This window comes from Cyanistes caeruleus, chromosome 5 (genome assembly GCF_971803275.1).
Source record: "Cyanistes caeruleus chromosome 5, bCyaCae1.hap1.1, whole genome shotgun sequence".
Taxonomy (NCBI): domain Eukaryota; kingdom Metazoa; phylum Chordata; class Aves; order Passeriformes; family Paridae; genus Cyanistes; species Cyanistes caeruleus.
Genome location: NC_141705.1, coordinates 11,903,122 through 11,923,682, shown reverse-complemented (window position 1 = coordinate 11,923,682; position 20,561 = coordinate 11,903,122). Strand labels below are relative to the sequence as shown.

The following is a 20,561-nucleotide window of genomic DNA, read 5'->3' as shown; positions in this document are numbered from 1 at the left end:
TCAGATGAGGTAGATGTATTCATTAGGATGTTCTCTTTTTGAAAGTGGCCTGATAAATAGTCCACATGGGCAGTTATGGAGCTTATTTATAGTTTTGCTTACCTTCTGTGATCTCTTTTTCAAAGTAGGTGGATGCAGAAATGCCAATCTGCTCACATAGGTATGAAACACCTGCTCTTCCAGCCTAACCTCTTCTTTCGACCTTAGTATTAGAGCAAAACAAGGAAGTTTGAGCCCCTCTATTGGGAATAACTGGAAAAAAGTCTTAGTTGGTTTCAGCTTGAATATATTTAAATACAATTGTATTTAAGAGAAGTGATTACAGTGTTTACCCTGTGCGTGTCTCTAGAGAGAGTATATAGACACACGTGTATAGGCACACACAAACACACAGAGAAGAGCCAGAACAGGATGGCAGTTCAGTGAAGACTTTAGGATTTTGCAGCCTGATCGTTTTAGAGAGAAAAGAGTGCAGAGGATAAAAAAGTAATGAGTGTCAGTAGTAACTTTTCTGTCTGTCATAGGAAATTACAGAGATACAGTTAATGTAATTTTGATTTTTGCATTTAATTTTTTAAGCCAATAACATGTTAAGAAATGGCAGACAGACTGCCTCCTCCTCCTACCAGTAACCAAAAGCCTTAAAATTGGGTGATCACTTCAAAAAAGTGCTTGATGGAGAGAGGAAGTCATAAAATAGATTATTATGAAAACTGGCTTGATAGCAGTAAGTACTTTTTTGTCAGACTTTCATTTAGTGGTTGGAACAAGTATTTCGAAATCACCTCTTGTGGATTTTCATTTCCACAGCATTCATTCTTAGAGTGTACTTAATTTAGTAGCTTAGTTGAATTCAGTCCTTCCTCTTGTATTAAAAAGAGTAATGCTGTAAAACGCTAATCTGAGACAGAAATCTAAAGTTCTAGTTTTAATTTCACAGTACTGAAAACAAACATCTGACTTGAAGAAGCCTAAGTTCGGTGTTGATTTCTAAAACGTTTCCTACATTGTGAAGAACGACAAGTCAGGGAAGCTGTTGTGCTTCACAGTGTCTTTGCCATGGCAGTCTGTTGTGGACTAGATGTGTTTGTGACAGGAGGCCTGATTTGACAGACACCATCTAGTACATGTAAGAATGCAAATTGTTAATGTATGTACATTCTGAGGACATTATTTTTTGTGTGACAAGCATTTTGGTGTCTCAAATTGTCTATATTCGTATGAATGAGTCTTTAGTTGCAGATGCTCTTGATGCAGTGAGGAGCAGAGGAAATGTAAGTACATTGCAGCTTGCCAGAAAATGGAGACATGGTGAGAAAGACTTTTAAGACAAGTACTTTAATGTAGCAATCAATTACTATTCTTACTGTAGTTCTAAAGTTTATTTTTTTCTGAAACACTCAAATAGCAGTTTAAAGACATGCTGAAGAATTGCTCAAATTTTAAAAAGCTTGTTAATATTGGCATTGAACAGAGATTTTGTCTTAATTTTTATTCTGCTGAAGTATGGAAGAAATTTTAAAATGTTGGTTTGCAATTAACTGGTCAAGTAGGGATATTCGTTCTGTTGTGACATAGGGTAAAAACCCCTAATGTTTAGGACTGGGGAATATTTATATAAAAGGCCTTTGATGACAATAAGGAATATTATCCTTAAATTACTGCCTCAAATTTTGAGTAAAAACAGCTGATCTGTCAGCATTAAATAACTCGATGTTTTGTTTTGTTATTTGCAGTTACTATCTGAAACACAGTTTGTTCACATGCAAGTGGTGATTCTTCTTTTCTTTTTTTTTCAACCTCCTAATTCTGAAAGTCCATTATTTTGTATTTGAAAAATGAAACTTGTCATTGCTTGTCTTGTTACTGTAAAAAGAAAACCAGTATCTTTGAGACACAGGAATTGTTAAATAAATAAGAGTTTAGAAATTCACGTGTTACTTTTTACAAGATGGATACTGTAAGCAAGGTTGGAATTAGAGGTTACTTATAGAGACTGATACATTCAAGACTTTTCAACAGATACATTTCCTAGTAATAATATTGAAATTACTAATGTGCCTATGCATTGGTCACAAATCCTAGCTTAATTAGCTTGTACCTGACTACTTTTCTGGTAAAATTTGCATCGTTCAGTAGAGCAAGCAGGTCTCCAGCTGTGCCGTTGTGGTTCCTGTTCATTCACTGAAGGCTTGCAGTGTGACACATGAAGCTGCACCCCAAGATGGTGCCAGAGTTTCAGTTAAAGCAGTTGCTGTGTCCTTCTGCAGAAATGTGTGAACACTTCTTAAGAATGAGGAGACAATTTCCTGTGGATCTTACTTTCTGCACTGATGAAACCAATGCTCCAAGACTCTTTCTTTCTCCCAGTGTAGGGGGCCACTTTACCTAAGCTGTTCCACAGCACATCCTGAGATATTCCTAGTGTCCAATGCTGATCTCCCAAGGCCTGTCGTAATGGGGTTCAGGCAATGTGGTCCATTCTGAACTAACCAAGCTCTCAAAATCTGCTAACTGCCATGAGTTCTGTGTGCAACATGTTAAAGCAGGAGCTAGTCTTAGTTGATAGATTCTGTGATGAATTTTGAAAGAGAGCTGCTCTAATATATTTGACAAGAACACACAGTGCTTTCCATCCCACTGTTCTAAGAAATTACTGCTTGGGGGTAACATGGAAACATAATTGGTGAAACTTCGTAACAGTAATTTCTTTTAAATGTAGTCAGGTGTGGGCATGCTAACAGCCTAGAGCATTGGATTTGCTTACTTTGAATCATGAGGGGGGAATCTAACTCTTCTGATACTTGTGTTATCATATAGGACCACATAGAGGAACAAGTGTGGCTCTAGTGAGCAGTTTGGTTAAAAATTTAAAATGATAATTTTATTCTCAAATGTGCCTTCCTTTCAGCACAAACTTGAGATGTGTCTAAAATAAGATTTTGTTGAAATTTTCTTAATGTTTGTCATCTTTGTTACTCAAAGTGCAGAACTGTCAAACTTTCACAGAATCATAGAATCCTAGAATGGTTTGGGTTGGAAGGAACCTTAAAGATCATCTCATTCCAACCTCCTACCATGGGCAGGGACACCTTCCACTAGATCAGTTTGCTTGGAGCCCCATCCAACCTGGCCTTCAACATTTGCAGGGTGGGGCATCCGTGCAGTTACTACAGTTCTGCACATAAATCTTCTTTGAAGAAATAATCTGCTAACCAGGCCAAATGAATCAATTGGTTATGATTGTACATCTGAGCATGTTTTTATTGATGGGTTACTCAGAGCAGCTATTGCTGCCTCCAGAGATTATGGTATCTGTGTGCCATTTAGACCAAGGCAGTGTTGCATAATCTGCCTTGTACTTTGCAAGAGTGATAGGTGAGATCAGAGGAAAAATGACTTCGGGAGTTTGTAGCAAGGGAATGGTGGGGTCTTTTCCTCTTAAGTAGAATGGCACCTCAAATAAATTATTTAAAATTAATTTTAATCACTGTTCCCTGCTTCTCTAATGTAAGCCAATACTAATTTGGTAATACATACAGACCACTACACTGGGATACCAGGGAATCAGGTTGAAAACATCATGTGGTTTCTTGAGTGATTTTAATCACACATTTTTGTTTAACTAGAAGTGACATGAGAGAGTGTTAATGTAAAGATAATGGGACAGCGCAAGAATGAATCAAGTTGTGTAAAAGCCATCTTAACAAATCAGAAAGGTGAAGTGCATGTTGAAAATTTGAATTTATTAGAACAAAAATTGAAGTTAAGATTCCAAAAGAGTCTTACTGGTTTTTGAAGCATATATCCTGACTAGCTCAGTAGTAAATATTTCTGTGTGTCTGAGGATGATTGTTCAAAGTATTTTATTGGAAAATGCCAAAACATTTCACAAAATCAATGAATATTATCTTTCTTTTGGGTTGTATCCAGTTGCCCCTATTGAAAGGGATAATGCTAGTGGTTTCCAGAACACATAGTTTAGGAAAGAATTTTAAAAATAACTTTAGACACCATATGCAAAATGAAAGTAATTTGTCTTGCCCAGGTAACCGTCACAGAATAAATTAATTATAATAAATTGATTTATTTTTCTTTATGACTATGTCATTAAACAGATATTCATGGTACTGCATATCTGATTTGTCATGTTACATGCTTTCCTGTCTGTAGTAGCAACATTAATTGAAGCTGACAAAAGTTCTAATTATTCCAGTTTTAATACCCATTTTCTCAACATAGAAGAGATATCTGTTGAACTGGAGAAATTCCTTTTGGGAGCTTAGTCTACACAGAAGTTGCTTCATAGCATTAAGTATTTCAGATAGTATAGATGATAGCATAGATGTCTTGGAGGCTGAAAGTAGGTGTTCAGTGTGATTGAAAGTTTTCACCTTGTATGTGCTTCCAATGAAAATGGGAGCAAACTGGGGCAAGGCAGCTCTGTCCTCAGAGCAGCTTCTCTGAGAAGCCTGCAACAGAAGCGAAGGTGGCTTATGCATTTCTTGGAGGGAGGGGCAGCGCCATCTTTCAGGCACAAAGGAGTGGCCAGGAAAATGCTAGAGGAATTGGTTACAGAGCTCTCCTGAATAATGCCTTGTGTTCCATCACAGAGAAGTGTTATTAGATTATAATTTTTCTTCATGCAGAGCAATCATTTTCACCACAAGTTTGAGTTGGGGATCCATTATGAATTCTTATCATACATACAAGCAAACTTAAATGAATCTGGCAGATCACCTGCTGAGAAATTTCAAGTGTCCTTTCTGCATTTCACTTGATGCAGAAAAGAGCTTTTGCATAATTGGTGGGAACACACTTTAAAAGTTTCTCCCATTTCATTGATAATACAGATAAGAACATTTTAGCATGGGCAAGCTGAAGTACTGTGATTAAGTGAAATCTCACAGCAGCACTGCTTACAAGGATAGCAAGTCTGTTGTGGCTTTGAAGTCAGCATGTTTGTTTATAAGTGATGAATAGTAATCAGGAAGAATAGTTTCTGGTGAGGAATTATCCTTTCTTGGGGGGATAACTTCTATTTCAGTGTAGCCTGCTATGGGAGGGATCAAAAAGAATTAAGTTTTAAATAACAGAAGTCAGATTAGCTGCTCTAGTAACCTACATTTAGGGATAGCATGTTCATTTGAAGTTAATTTGAGCTGGCAGATGATCTCTTTTATCTAGAATTAGTAAATAACATGTGCTATTTATTATGTCTCTCTCTCTTAGAAGGTGTTGCGTGAAGTGGTGAATCATAGCTCTGAAATCTGAGCCTGATCCTAGTTATGTGCTAGATATGTAATTTACCTTTCCTAATGTTTTAATAGCAAAGACAGAATTAAGAGAGTTGCAAAGAAGTATTTTTATATCCTTGTTGGAGAGCTATTGCTCTCATATTTCTTAAAATGGTTTGGATTTTTGTGATATTAAGTCAGTTTTCTTGGAAATTGATATTCTGAGGTCACACATTGATTGAAGATTACTCTGGATCAAGTATTCATGAATCCCAAAAAGAGAAGTTATTAAATAGAAACAGTTTTTCTGACTGGTCCAATATCTTTGTTGTAAATTATTATGTATTCAAGTGAACAGATGAAGATTAAATTGTGTTCTTACTTCTAAAGGGTCAAGAAGGTTGTACAAGTATAAGATACTCTTAAGTGTTTCTTAGTGTCATTCACCTTATTATAATGGAGGAAAATTCCATAATGGAAGCTGGAACCTTATTTTATTCCTTTAAACTCCACCTGGGTTGAACACTATAGGGAAGCTGCTGTTTTAATGGATTGATTTATTTATTCATTCATTCTCATAGTGCTGATCTTGGGCCAAGATTTTTTTTTTAGTCCTTTTTTTCAGTCTGTCTTGAGCACCTCTTTTGAGAGTACTTGTAATCAGATGAATTATACTGTGTCAGAATGTTAAAAAATGAAAACTTAGACTTCTAACTTTCTCTCATCATCCTACAAAATATAGAAATAGATGTGTGGTTGCAGTGAATCACATTTTGTGCCTTACTCAGTTCACGTGGCTTAACAGCTGATTCATATAGAAAAGCTATCTAATCCTGCACTTGGTGACAGGAGACATGCTGAGAAAACAGTCCTGGTACAGTCAGAATACAGCCTGTGAAATCAATTATTTGAAACTGTGAATATATTGATTTACTTTAATTTCTAGATTGTTTGAACTTGTATCTTGTGGAAGGAGTGTCAATTCAATGTTCTCTAGTTTATCCTGTTTCAGCAGGGGTTTGGACTAGATGATCTCCAGAGGTACTTTCCAACCTAAACAAATTCTGTATGTTTCGGAAAGGGAAATGAAGATTTGTTTTGAAAGTGTAAGCTAGAAAGCTCTCAAAACCCTAGTAGCAAATGAGTGATTATTTTACTTGTTTAAGTAAAAGGAAGTGTAGTGCTTTTGCTTTTCAAAAAGATTGAAGAGGGGCAAGGACCTTTTGCCATACCTTACAAGCCTGAAGTAACAAACCATATTTAGTAAATATTTACACTGCACAGTTCAAAGCTTCTGGAGGAAGCTTTCAATTTATGTTAGACTAGAAGAAAAAAAACCTGAACCTGCCAAAAACCTAAAGGCAATCAACATCTCCCTAAAACAACTTCCCTTTGAGTTGTACAGTCTGTGATGGAATTTTTCAGTTTCTGTGTTTATATTCATGGTCTGTCAGATGTGGAAAGTCTCCTCCTAAGTACTGGCTATGAGAATTCTGTTTTCCTTTGTTTTGTCCAGAAGGCTTAGCTATTGCATATGTAGAGACCTGCAGGACAAAGTATATGTTTGCATGGCATTTTTTTGTTGGAAACATGAGACTCATAACCAGATATCATTACTGGGTGATGGGAAGAGGTGAAAGCTCAGTGAAAATTAAAAATTTTGTTGAACAATCCCCTTCTCAGTTCCATAGTATAGCTATGTGAAATAATAGTGGTGCTGTTTGTGATGAAGTTTAAGAAAAACTTCTTAAATTTTCCGGTTGTTAACTGTACTGTGCTTGTCTACAACATTCAGAAGTAACCTGCTAGCAGAGGTGAATATCAGTTAAGAATTAAAGTGATTTGTCAAGCATATGAGGGGAGCTAATGTTTCACAGATTCTTACTCAAAACTGAAAACATAGAAGCCAGTGCCCACTGTTTACATAGGCAACAGTTTTTAGTGAATTTCAGTTTGGTGTACATAATACAGGTATTTTTCCGTGGTTCACAATGTAACTGAATACTTTAAATTTATAAAAAACATTTCAGAAGTAACTACACTTACAGATGTAATATCTTCTTGGAACATTTTATGCAGCTATACAGAGGCGTGAATGTGCATACGAAAGAAATTGGACTGCTTTAAGCTAATGAGCTACCACTTGTCATCTCTAGCTGCTCTACTTCCAAAGTAGAGTGTGTTCAAAAGGTCTTTGATTTAATATTTGACATTATATATGTATGTATGTGCTTGTGTGTTTAGGAAAAAAATATCCAATCTCAAAAAGAAGTGAAAACTACCAAACATATTTACAAATACATATAAAAAAGTGTGTGAGCTTTTGTTTTGTTTTGGGGTTCTTTTGTTTTTTGTTTTGTTTTTTTTTAAATTGGTCTTATTCTTCATTATGCAGAACTGCATTAATTAGGCTCCACATAGGATCATGGTGGTCAGTAAGGAAGACAGTGGTTATTGGAGTCCAGTAACTCCAGCAGTCAGATTGACTGTTCTTGTTCATGCTGGGTGAGTTCAGAAGCTTAATTTATCTGTTAGCACCGTCACTCCTATGCCAGTAACACAACACCTATCCTTTATGTAATCCTTCCCTTGCTGCAGCCAGCTGATAAAAAGCCAAAAAGAACTTTTGGTGAAACTGGGTATATGTTAAAGTAGGGGAAAGAAAGAGAAATATATAAAAAACAGTAAAACATGTGTGTGGTGTGCAGGAAATATTGTTATGCAAAATAAAAAAAAATATGAATTAAAAATTATGCACTGTCCTTTGTAATTTGAATGAGAAAAATAGGTTGTTAGAAATCTGGGCCAGACAATTTTGAGATTTAAGCCTTTCATGATGGAATTACATAAGCAGTCATAATTGGGCTCTAAAACTTGCATATTTCAAAATATTTATAAGGTGCTCCAGTATTTCTACTGTATGGGGACAGTCTTTAAATTTGAACATAAGCAAAGTACTTCTTTAAATTTGAACATAAGCAAAGTACTTCAACCAGATCACCTAGTTTTGTTAGCTAACTGTGCCCTATTGAACCAAGCCAGTGCCTGGAACTTCTTACTTTCAGACTCTGGGTTGTTACAGCTACAACACCTTAAGGTAAACAATAAAAAAAAACCAACGAAATCTCATATTCCAAGGACCACCAGTGTCATTTATGAAATAACTGCCATGGCATTCATTACATTAAGTCGGCAGCACGTTTTCATGTGCTGCAGGAAGAAGTTGAGCAGGGGGTCTCCAGAGTCCTGGCGTTCTGCACAGTGGGTCCCACCCCCCTTTTTTTAAAGCCAGCGCTGTCTCCTTCAGCGCTGTGCAGGACAGCGGGCGGCACGTCAGCTGACTCAAGTATTAATTTCATGGTACAGGAGGAAATGAACGTTTGATTCCAAAAGTTTTCACTTCTTCGGTGTAATGGTAAGCATTTTGTTGCTGGTTTAGGGTGTTTTTTTAGCATGGTTTTATATTAAGGCAGTGAATCTGTATTCCTTGGAGTGTTTGCTACAGGTGTCTGTTCGATTAGACAGTTGGGGGAGCTAAGGAAAACCAAGGCCAGCTCCTCCTCTGTTGACCTTTTTGAGGGAGGAAGGGGGAGTCAAAAGTGATATAGGCATAAAGTGACAAATTATTACAACTAGCTTTGTCTGTATTACTATCCTGCTTGGTTCTTGCTAAATGATTTAATTTATACTGGTAAATTTACTGATACAGAAGATGCCTTCTGAAGTTTGATATTGCTAAGTCATCATCAGTTAAGTATGTGGCATAAAGGTTTATATTTAGCACTTCAGTGCAGCAATACTGTTAGGAATAGAACATTGCTTTTTCACTTGTCTGCAAATAATTAAAGTTTGGAGTTAGCATATAAATCATTGTTTCATTGTATGATTTTTCAAGGGTGGTTTTCTGGCAGTGAATTAAAGAAACTAGTCTGACTGTATAAATTAATATTCTCTTTTTCATAATACTTTCTTGTCCTTTACCAACGTATATTCACATTTCTCAGCAATTTCTGGACAGCAATCAGGAGAGATGAGAAACTCTTAGATCTTGGAAAAATGAAATCTTTATACCACCAGGGTGACACAGCAAGTCTAACTCTTTTCTGTGTATTTCTGTAACTCGACACTTGGTCGGCGTTACCTTTGGAGAGAAAACACGTCCCATAACTATATGCACAATATGATCATGTTAAATTCAGAAGATGAGATAAGTTTCTTGGGGTTTTGTGTAAGTTCCTCCAAGTATAATTGGAACTAGACTTCCAACAGTGATGGAGTTGATATTGAGGAAACTGTACAGGATGCATACAATAAGATGCATGGTCCTCCCTCATTACCACTCCCAGCTGTAGGGTGATGTGCAGGGAACCTCCCCAGTGATTCCAGATTGTTGTGTTTAGCTGTGATTCCAGCTCTGTTTGCTGCTATGGAAAGTGTGAAGTGCAATCCCCGAGCATAATTCCTGAGCATCAAATAATGACAGTACAAATATCCACACAGTACTCACCTCACCTAGTTTTCCTTCCAACAGGAATGGTCATTTCAGGCTCTAAGTTGGTGTTTAGTATTTCACTGACTGGAGCTCAAATTTTATTCCATTGGAATGACATGGGGTTTTCCTCTGTGGGTAATATATTGGACTGTTTTGTGTGTATGTTTATTTTCAGTATTTATGTAGAGGAAGGAAGGAGGAAAATAGGGGCTTATAAGGAATATGAAGAGGGTGTTTATTTTTATCCTCTGCTGTCCTGTGTTGTTAATAACACAATGTTTAAAAAGAAAAAAATACCTGGTCATTTTAAATTGGCAAGACTTTGGGATGGGTTTTGCATATAGATACTGTGGAAGCATTTCCTCTCCCTCTCTGCCACATATGTAGGTATTCCTTCCTACTGTTCTACTTTCCACCTTCATGCCTGATTTTCTTTATCCTTTTAACAGTCCTTTTCCCACAGATATAAATTGTGCAGCCAAAAGGATCAGGCCTAGTTTTTTGAAATGCATCTTAGTGATCAGTGGGTCATTGAACTTCCATCCTGAGACTCCTGGCTAAATCTGCAGCAATACCATGCAGTAAATGTGGCATTTTGTGTTTGCAAAGCTAGGGATATCCAATGATGCAACAATGTGACCTGTAGCTTGAAACCTCTGTGTGAATGTATCTTCGTGTTCCTTGGAATCATTTTGACCTCTAACTAATGTATTTATAGAATTGGATTTATACTAGTAATAATTTTTTGTTGATTTTTCGTATGTAGTTACTGTGCAAAAAGAAAAGTATGTCTGCTGAGATATGTTTATTTATTGGTATATTTTTATGACATTAAAATTCTTTTTAGTAAGTTATGTTTTCTTTTTTTTTTTCTTTTTTTCCCCTGTGGTTTTGTTGTGCAGAGCTCTGGGATTGAAACATTAGTGGAGGAGCTTTGCTCCAAACTGAAAGACCTTCAGAGTAAGCAAGGTGAGGAAAAAAATGTCTAAACTTCTGAGGCCATGTATTATATTTATCAGCTCTGCAGCATTCTGAGGTGGGGGTGAGTGTGAGGAAGTAGGCTGTTATTTCAGTAGCTTTTAGTACAGGCCATGTGATTTTAAAATACATTTGAATAATTTCATTCAAATAATTTAAGCAATTTTGTATTGGCTTGCTTTATTTACCTAAGGAATAGCCAGTCACAAATGGAGATTTCTTTATGAAAAGCTATAACTATTCATATCCTGCTGTGTCTGCATTTTTAGTAAATATTCCAAATTCCGCATCCCCCTCCCTACCAAAAGGAATGAAAATAAATAGGCTTGATTCTATTCCTTTTGTGTATTGATTTTTCCAAAGAGCAGGTTTGCCTCAAAATAATTATGTGGAAACTATTTGTGTGAAAAGCATCCAAATAACCATCACTACTTAAAATTTCTGGGCTATAGGGGAATGATAATGGGTGCTTTATGATATCAAACTTAAGGCAGGGAGCATAATGTAAAGTTGTGTTGTTTCCAGTAAAAGTTCATCCTACATGAATGTTTGTTCAGGTACACAGCAGCAACCTTGGACACTTAGAGTAAAATTAATATGCTTATTATGTAGTATAAGTAGCTGTAAATAAGAGATAAACATCTACCTGCTTAAAACGTGGTTTTAGCTGTTTTCATTCCCTTTTTTGTGTTTTCAAACAGTAATCATTAGTCAGCTCTTAGTATTTTGTAGTGGTGTGAATTTCTTCCTGAGCCAAAGGTGATGCTGAGCATTTATTTTGGAAAAAAATAAGAAATTAAAAAAATAGTATGTCTCATTTTTATTTTAAAGATTTTAATATGAAGAATTGGAAAATCTTTAGAGTCACCTCTCACACAGGAAGTATGCCTTTACATCCACTCAAAACTCAGCAATTACTGCAAGGATATTTCCTTTTAGTAAAACACATAAGAGGTTAGATGTGGCCAGTGATAAAGACATTTAGTTAAGTGGCTGACTTTTTCAAGAAATATTTTCTGTGTCTGTAACAATGCAAGATTGAGATAAGGGTTTGGATATGAAATAATTAAAGATTCAGCAGGAATTCTCCCAGTGGGGCATTGCTTGTTATGAGGTTGCATGGAGCTGCTGGCCAGTCATGTTTGGTCAGATTTCCAGGACTGGTCAACTGTGAAAGCTTGACTCTTGAGTGGTAATTCATTATTTCTTAATGTTATTTACAGTGTTGTATAGAAATTTTACTACTATTACAGTTATGCATCCTGGGGCTTTTTGTTAAATACTGTTATAAAGTACACTGGGTTTTTTGAATTTTTCTGTTAAGCATTTGGAATTTTCTTCCAAAACAGAAGAGAAGATTCACAAAAAGTTAGAAGGCTCTTTGACTCCTGAGACTGATTTATCTCCCACAGCAAAGGATCAAGTAGAAATGTATGCATTTTTTTTCTTATTATTATCTGAGATGCTTTTCTCTTTTTATTCCCATATTTTGACACAGTGAAGTTTAACTTAGTGGGGCATCTGAAATTTTCTGGATATTAAGAAATAAATTTCTTTTCATGCCACCTCCTTTTGTTAATCTTATGTATTTAAATATAAGCACTTGGTACCATGGACTAATTTGATTTCTGTCAAAGCCCAGACTGCTTTCATTTGACAATATACAGAACTCAAACCATACTTTATTTCAGAGACTAAGTCAACCGGACAAAAAATTTAAAACAACATTAATTGACATGTAGATTTGCAAGGAGGGAATAATCTGTTTCCTGGATTCAGATCTCTTGTTCTTCTATTGCTGAAATGGCAAACAAAGTCTCTTGCAACCTTTAAACTCTTGATAACCAAAGTGATCTAGTTAACAAGTTCCCGAGACCAATGTTACTGAACTACCCAGCAGTTTTGTCATTGACCCCTCTTGAAATTACAGCTGCTTCTGTGTCTCTTAATAGTAGCAACAGCCTAGTAAAAATGTTACTAAATGGATGATCCATCCATTTTCAGGGAACTGATTGTGCTAATATGCATTTCATTTAACTGACTTCTAAATATTTTTAATAAGTTCTCATTGAAATATATGTGATTCAGTATAAATTTCTCTACCACCAAACACATACTACTATAGATGTTACAGAAAACCATATTTTAATCTCGTACCTCTTGCATAAAGCTATTAAGCATCTTAAAAAGCATCTACTCAAAACGTAATCTTTTTTAAAAGTTTTTTTCCTTAAACAAGATGATCAAACTACGTAGAGCTTAGCAGATAATGTCTTCATAAATGAGATTTTAAAAAACTGAAATTCAGGATTGAACTAATTGAAATTTAGGACTTCCTCATTTATAATCTAAATCAAACATTTAAGACCGTAGTGAACTGCCACATTATCTGAAAAACCTGGAGCCACTGTTGTAAGCATCCACAATTTCTCTCTACAGTGATGTTTGGTAGTCTCTGAAAAGGAAATTGTTTTACTTGTGTGCAGTATATTTCTAAACATATATTAACATAAGCATTTTTAAAGCTCCTTTTTAATTTTCCCTTTGATATCATTCAAATAGTGCAACAGGTGGCATGTGCATATGTGGTGGAAACTAGATTTTTAGCAATTAGACCGGTAGTGTTATGCTGTGTTTTTAGTAATTCTTTCTAATCTTAATGCTTATTTGAAGCTCTACTATCCAAATGTCCCTTCTGTTTTGCTTTCAGGTACTATGAAGCATTTCCTCCTCTTTCTGAAAAGCCAGTTTGCCTGCAGGAAATTATGACTGTATGGAATAAATCCAAAGTATGCTCTTACTCTAGCTCCTCATCTTCATCCACTGTTCCACCAACTAGCACGGATACATCTTCTCCAAAGGACTGCAATAGTGAAAGTGAAGTAACTAAAGACAGAAGTAATAAAGTATCTGCCACTGTACAGGAAAGAACCCAGCAGAAGAAGAGTAAAAACGAGAAAGAAAACAAGTTTAGTAACAACACTGTTGAAGAGAAGCCTGTTTTGTACAAAAAGCAAGTCCGACATAAGTCTGAAGGAAAGATGCGTCCTCGCTCCTGGTCATCCGGATCCAGTGAGGCTGGCTCGAGTTCTAGTGGTAATCAAGGTGAATACAAGGCATCAATGAAATGTATTAAAGTAAGACACAAAACAAGAGAGGTTCGGAGTAAAAAAGGGCGTAATGGGCAGAGCAGGCTGTCAGTGAAATCTGGTGAAAAGGTTGACAGAAAAGTCCACAGCGGAAGCAGCAGCAGCAGCAGCAGCGGGTCCATCAAACAACTGTGCAAAAGAGGTAAAAGGCCATTAAAAGAAATTGGAAGAAAAGAAGCTGGTGGTAGTGATGGAAAAGATTTGTATTTAGACAGTAGAAATGAAAAGGAATATAAAGAAGAGCCCTTGTGGTATACTGAGCCGATTACGGAGTACTTCGTTCCTCTTAGCAGAAAAAGCAAGCTGGAGACTACGTACCGCAACAGAGAAGATATATGTGGAGTAACATCAGAGGCTGTAGAAGAGTTGTCTGAGTCAGTGCATGGTCTTTGTATTAGCAACAATAATACTCATAAAACATACCTCGCAGCAGGTACTTTCATCGATGGTCACTTTGTAGAAATGCCTGCAGTTCTAAATGAGGATATTGACCTCGCTGGGACCTCAATATGTTCTCAACCAGAGGACGACAAGTATTTAGATGATGTTCATCTGTCAGAACTAACGCACTTCTATGAAGTGGATATTGATCAATCCATGTTGGATCCTGGTGCCTCAGATACGATGCAAGGGGAGAGTCGGATTTTAAATATGATTCGACAGAAGAGTAAAGAAAAAACTGATTTTGAGGCAGAATGTTGCATAGTGTTAGATGGAATGGAGTTGCAAGGGGAAAGTGCAATATGGACTGATTCGACCAGCTCTGTTGGTGCTGAAGGGTGGTTCTTGCAAGATCTTAGTAATTTAGCTCAATTTTGGGAGTGCTGTTCATCTTCTAGTTCTGGTGATGCAGATGGGGAAAGTTTTGGAGGAGATTCTCCAATCAGATTCTCCCCCATTCTAGACAGCACAATGCTTAATTCACACATGCTTGCTGGCAATCAAGAGCTCTTTTCAGATATTAATGAAGGGTCTGGTATAAACTCTTGTTTTTCAGTGTTTGAAGTGCAATGCAGTAACTCTGTTTTACCATTTTCTTTTGAAACACTCAACTTGGGAAATGAAAATGCAGATTCTAGTAGCACTGCTAATATTCTTGGGAAAACACAGTCTAGATTGCTAATATGGACCAAAAATAGTGCCTTTGATGAAAATGAACACTGTTCTAACCTTTCAACAAGAACCTGTAGTCCATGGTCACACTCGGAAGAAACACGTTCAGACAATGAGACTATAAATATTCCGTATGAAGAATCCACGCAATTTAATGCAGAAGATATTAATTATGTAGTTCCTAGAGTGTCTTCGAATTATGTAGATGAAGAAATTCTAGATTTTCTGCCAGAAGAAACCTGCCAGCAACAAGCTAGAAGTTTAGGAGAAATGCCCACTTTGATTTTCAAAAAGAAATCTAAGCTAGAATCTGTCTGTGGTATTCAGCTAGAACAAAAAGCAGAAAGTAAAGACTATGAAACTACACAGGGGTGTAGGGAAAGCAGTCCACATGGAGATGGCTACAGCTCAGGGGTTATTAAAGATATTTGGACAAATATGACAGACAGAAATTCTACAGCGATGGTAGAAATAGAAGGAATAGAAGATGAATTGTTTTCAACTGATGTAAATAACTATTGCTGCTGTTTGGATACAGAAGCAAAAGTTGAAACCCTTCAGGAACCCAATAAAGCAGTGCAAAGATCAGAGTATCACCTTTGGGAAGGTCAAAAGGAGAATGTAGAGAAGAGAGCCTTTGTCTCAAATGATTTATCAAAAGTAGATGGTGGTGACTATACTACACCATCAAAACCCTGGGATGTTAACCAGGATAAAGAAAACTCATTTATACTTGGTGGTGTATATGGGGAGCTCAAAACATTTAACAGTGATGGAGAATGGGCAGTGGTGCCACCTGGTCACTCAAAGGGGAGCTTGCTGCAATGTGCAGCTTCTGATGTGGTGACAATAGCTGGTACAGATGTTTTTATGACTCCAGGTAATAGCTTTGCCCCTGGCCACAGGCAATTGTGGAGGCCATTTGTATCTTTTGAACAGAACGAGCAATCAAAGAGCGGAGATAACGGATTAAATAAGGGTTTTTCTTTTATCTTCCATGAAGACTTACTGGGAGCTTGTGGTAACTTTCAAGTTGAAGAACCAGGGCTTGAATACTCATTCTCTTCCTTTGACCTGAACAATCCATTTTCACAAGTTCTTCATGTAGAGTGTTCGTTTGAGCCAGAAGGAATTGCATCTTTTAGCCCTAGTTTTAAACCTAAGTCTATTCTGTGCTCTGATTCAGACAGTGAGGTTTTACACCCCAGGATATGTGGTGTGGATCGAACGCAGTACAGGGCTATACGGATTTCTCCGAGGACTCACTTTCGCCCAATTTCTGCATCTGAACTTTCTCCAGGTGGTGGAAGCGAGTCAGAATTTGAGTCAGAAAAAGATGAGGGTGGTATTGCTGTCCCTCCTCAAGTAGATGTATTTGAGGATCCACAGGCAGATCTCAAACCTCTGGAAGAAGATGCAGAAAAAGAAGGGCATTATTATGGAAAATCGGAGCTTGAATCTGGAAAATTCCTTCCCAGATTAAAAAAGTCTGGAATGGAGAAGAGTGCACAGACATCATTGGATTCCCAAGAAGAGTCGGCCGGGATGTTGCCAGTAGGAAACCAAGATCCCTGTTTAGAATGCAGTATGAAAGAATCTCTAGAAGGGAGAGTGGTGGAGAGCTCTAAAGTAAACTGCAGAATAGTGGAGCCACGTGAGGAGACTGGCAGGTTTTGCAGTTGTAAAGCAGGGTGTCATTTCCCCACGTACGAGGATAATCCTGTTTCTTCAGGAGAGCATGAAGAGGTATGTGGATATATAAAATTACAGAATTTGCAGCTGGCAGCTGATAACCAGCAGTTTGTCATGTGACACTTCAGTTTAAATGTTTGTGATTGTATAGATCTCTAGAAAATACAGTTTTGTAGAGAAACTGGAGGTTCCATCTGAACATAAGAGTAAACTTGCATATTGTAAGGGTGACCGAGTGCTGGCACTGGTTGCCCAGGAAGGCTGTAGAGTCTCCATCCTTGGAGATTCCAAAAGACATCTGGACAAGGTCCTGGGCAGCCTGCTCTACTGGGCCCAGCTTGAGCAGGGGGAGTTGGACATGATGACCTCCAGAGTTACTTTTGAACCTCAGTCGTTCTGTGATTCTGTGAAAAATTAACCATCTTCAGGTATTTTGGTGTCATCTTGCATACCTTTAGAAATATATGCATGTGTACACTCATGTGACTTTAAAAATCTGTTTACTGTAGGTTTTTTAGGTTATCTGATTTACATATAAAATGTTAAAATGTGCATAAATTTTGAGTAATGAAATATTACTGATTTTGATTGAAACATATTTTAAAATTCTGAAGAAAAAGATCTGAAGCCAGTCTTTGCAATATATAGTTTCTTCCAAGTAGAAGAATTTGGAGTTGAACTACTGGATGTAAACTTGATGAAAGAAAGACCTGTAAAAAGGCTTGATTGTCTGGAAATTAAAGCATCCTCTTGTCAGCATAGAGCCAAAAAAAAAAAAAAAAAAGGGGGTGCAAAACATCTGTCCGTACCACAATACCGTAAGAAAGCCTCAGCATAACTATGAATTAAGCTAAGAGTTTTCTTTCTGGTCATTGTAGCCATAAATTAAGTAATAATGAAGATAAAAAATCCTTTCTAGCCAAAAATACTCCGAGTTTTTCTTGCTGTGAGATCCCTCTGTTCTTGAGTAGAAACATTTAACTATCAAAATAAATTAGATGTGTGGCCAGTGCAGAGATATTATCTGGATAGGTATAAATTGCATCTTACATTTTCTTTTCTTTACATCTTACATTTTCTTTTCCTCTTCAGCCTCCTCTTGCACATACTCAGCAGTTGCAGTATTTACATTTGGAGGAAGTTTTTTCATTTTCAGCTGAAGAGTTGCACCCAGCTTGTGCTGTGCAATTACGTATTTCTCAATTATAAGTTTGAAACACTAACGCATACATAGGCAAGCTAACCTTTCTCTTGATAAAACTAAAGCTCACCTTTCTGTTGAACAAAATCAGACTTTCTTATTTTCCTTCTTCCTCATTTGTTTCTTCTGTCATCCTCCTTTAAATTAATTGCTTCTTTTCCCAGCATCAGTAAGCTGCTATCTGCTGCTTGCACAAGAGAAACAAATTTGTGACTTTTCCAGACCCTTTCTAGACATCTTGGTTCCTGCTGCTCTGTTAAGTTAACAGAGAAGAAATGGCTTCAAAAATCTTTACTGGAGTCTGGGAAGTTTCTGTGTTGGTGCCAGGCCTTGCATCAAAAGAGTCATCAAAAAAATAAATAAACTTAGGCTGTAAGTCAGAACAGATTCTGGAATTGCCTTTTACCAGGAGTAAGTGAAATCTAACTTCATCATGCAGTAGGGCATAATGAATGAACAAGTGATTATACAGTTATTTGTGACAGCAAGAGTCTGAAGTTCCTTCCAGCCGTTTTCAGATCTTCTTTCTGGATGTGTAGTGCTCTGTGAGGCTGCTTATTCTCATCTTCACTTCAACCACTTATCCATTCAAGAACTTGTAAGTGGCTGGTATGTACAGTGGTACCATAGTTTATGGTAGCTCTGAGGCTTGTGAGAGGTCTTTTGGTAGTGAATAGTGCTCAGAAAGCTCTGTTGTTTAATTTTATTTAAGTTCCCAAGTGCAAGAGGAAAACTTACTGCTTTCCTTGCTCAGGTCACATGATTTTGTAGGCATTTTCATAGCTTCAAAGTGATAAACCACTGAGAAGTACAAAGGGCCAACAACCCTCTTAGCAGTCTAGATTCCAGTTTAGTTTGCAATTAAGCTCTTCCTGGGGGGCTTGGGGAGCCTGATTACCCCCTAAGCTCAGACAGCCTGGGTTAAGTTGTCCCCCTCTATCTACCATGTCTCAAGAAGATGTGTGCACACCCCAGGCTTTTCTAAGCACCAGTAGTTGGAGTCTGAAGGTAATTGGCTTTTTGGCTCAAGAGCATTTATTTAAATTTCTTATTGTGCTTAAATGTCTGTAAAAGATGTGCAAGAGCTTTTTTTCTTTTTAAGAGTGATACTATTTATTTTCATTAGCATTAAGCAGAATCAATATAAAATACCTAGAATTCTGACAGTCTAGGAGAAACTTTTTTCATGGACACCCCACACATACATGCATGGGGGAAAAGCAGGCACTATGGTCTGGATTGATTAGTATAGATCAATATTTGTAAAGACTGTTTTTTTAAAAAATGTAACTTCCTATGTTTCTGTGCTTGATTTTGGACAGAAAGTAATTATTTAATTCAGTCATCTAATGTAAAGTTTGAGTTGTGTTCTGAGGTACCTCAAATATTTTTGAAAATAATAATGGCTGAGAAAATACTAATAGAAACCACAGTATAACAGTAACGCATTCTGTTTTGCATCACTTAAATTTGAGTTATATATGTGGTGTGGAAACACACATGCCAGAATACCTCCTTATTTATAACAAGACTGTAAGAGATTCTGGTTCAGTGTCCTCCCTCTTACCTTTGATATTAGATCACTTCTTTTAGAATTACAGTGTATTATGCAGCAGGAATTTGAAAATAGCTCCTGTAGAAGTTTTTCAAACATGAATGATATTTATATATCTAGCCAGAAGATTAAAAAAACCTAAAATTAAACCAAAACCAAAATGAAAGTAACAAAACAATTAAAAAAACCCCTCCAAACCAAACAACCTCTACAAAAAACCACCAGCACATGTCACCCAAACAACTAATAAAGCTCTACAAACACAGCTCCCTTGCCCCCCCTCAAAGTTCAGTCCTTTTTCTTCTGAGTAAATGCTCCTACCGTTTAGCTATGGAGTCATGGGTAAGTATACAGTCTGGACCAGCTAATGGCCTGTGAATATACCAACACTGCACATCCTCTCAATAAATTTTATAAGGGCTCCAATCCAGCAGGTGTGCTCAAAGAATGCTCATACTGTTGGGTCCTTGAGATAGATAAAAGGACCTGTGGGGTTTTAAGGTCTGAACATGCCAAAGGCACTGGTTTTGGGGATGAGGAAGTTTTACTGACAAAAGCTGTTTGTACATCCCATGACTGAATTGGCCTTGGGGTTTGGTGAGGTTCTGTGCTGGGCTGGAGTAATGCAGTGGAAGTGCATAACCCCTTCAGAAAGGGCTTCGAAGAGAGGAAGGGAAGAGGGGGGTGCTTTATAAACATTGGTTCTGACTGAGGTCAGCAGTGTAGAAGGTAAGCTGTCATAAAGCCAGGCAGTAGTAAGAGGGAGACAGAATTTGTAGGTTCTGCTGTGTGCCTTAAAATCAGGGAAATCAAGTGGAAAAAGAGCATGTAGAGTCATCCATATACATCCATATACAAAGCAGCTGTAAAAAGGACTGACTGTAAATAGTAGTTTGGGGGCTACCTAATACAGGACCGGCCCAGATAGTCCTTGGCAAGTGCTGATCATGGCAGGTGATGAAAACACCTACAAAGACCCTTAAGCTCTAACCTTCTAATTAAGAAAACATTATTTTGCAGAGATATTGAAGGGTTTGTATGAAAGGACTTTAAAAAGATAGAGTTCACAATAACAGTTAAAAATCATGAGGGGAGAACCCCAAGGTTTAAACAAAGCAAATAAAAAAGATTGGGTACGCCTGAA

General features: G+C 37.1%; 1 protein-coding gene across 8 annotated transcripts in view; it reads left to right on the top strand.

The window, feature by feature from the left end:
- The window catches only part of KIAA0232 (KIAA0232 ortholog), a 63,924-nt gene that overhangs the window by 33,963 nt on the left and 9,400 nt on the right, over window positions 1–20,561 (top strand). For 3 of the 8 annotated variants that reach the window (XM_086891237.1, XM_086891236.1, XM_086891235.1), the window contains 4 exons: window positions 7,633–7,742; window positions 10,632–10,698; window positions 12,057–12,138; window positions 13,418–16,715. In XM_086891237.1, the coding sequence (XP_086747363.1) occupies window positions 12,137–12,138; window positions 13,418–16,715 (3,300 nt within the window). In that variant the 5' untranslated portion in view covers window positions 7,633–7,742; window positions 10,632–10,698; window positions 12,057–12,136. The remainder of the gene's footprint in view (window positions 1–7,632; window positions 7,743–10,631; window positions 10,699–12,056; window positions 12,139–13,417; window positions 16,716–20,561) is intronic. The other 5 variants (XM_086891233.1, XM_086891232.1, XM_086891234.1 and 2 more) reach the window with 2 other exon arrangements.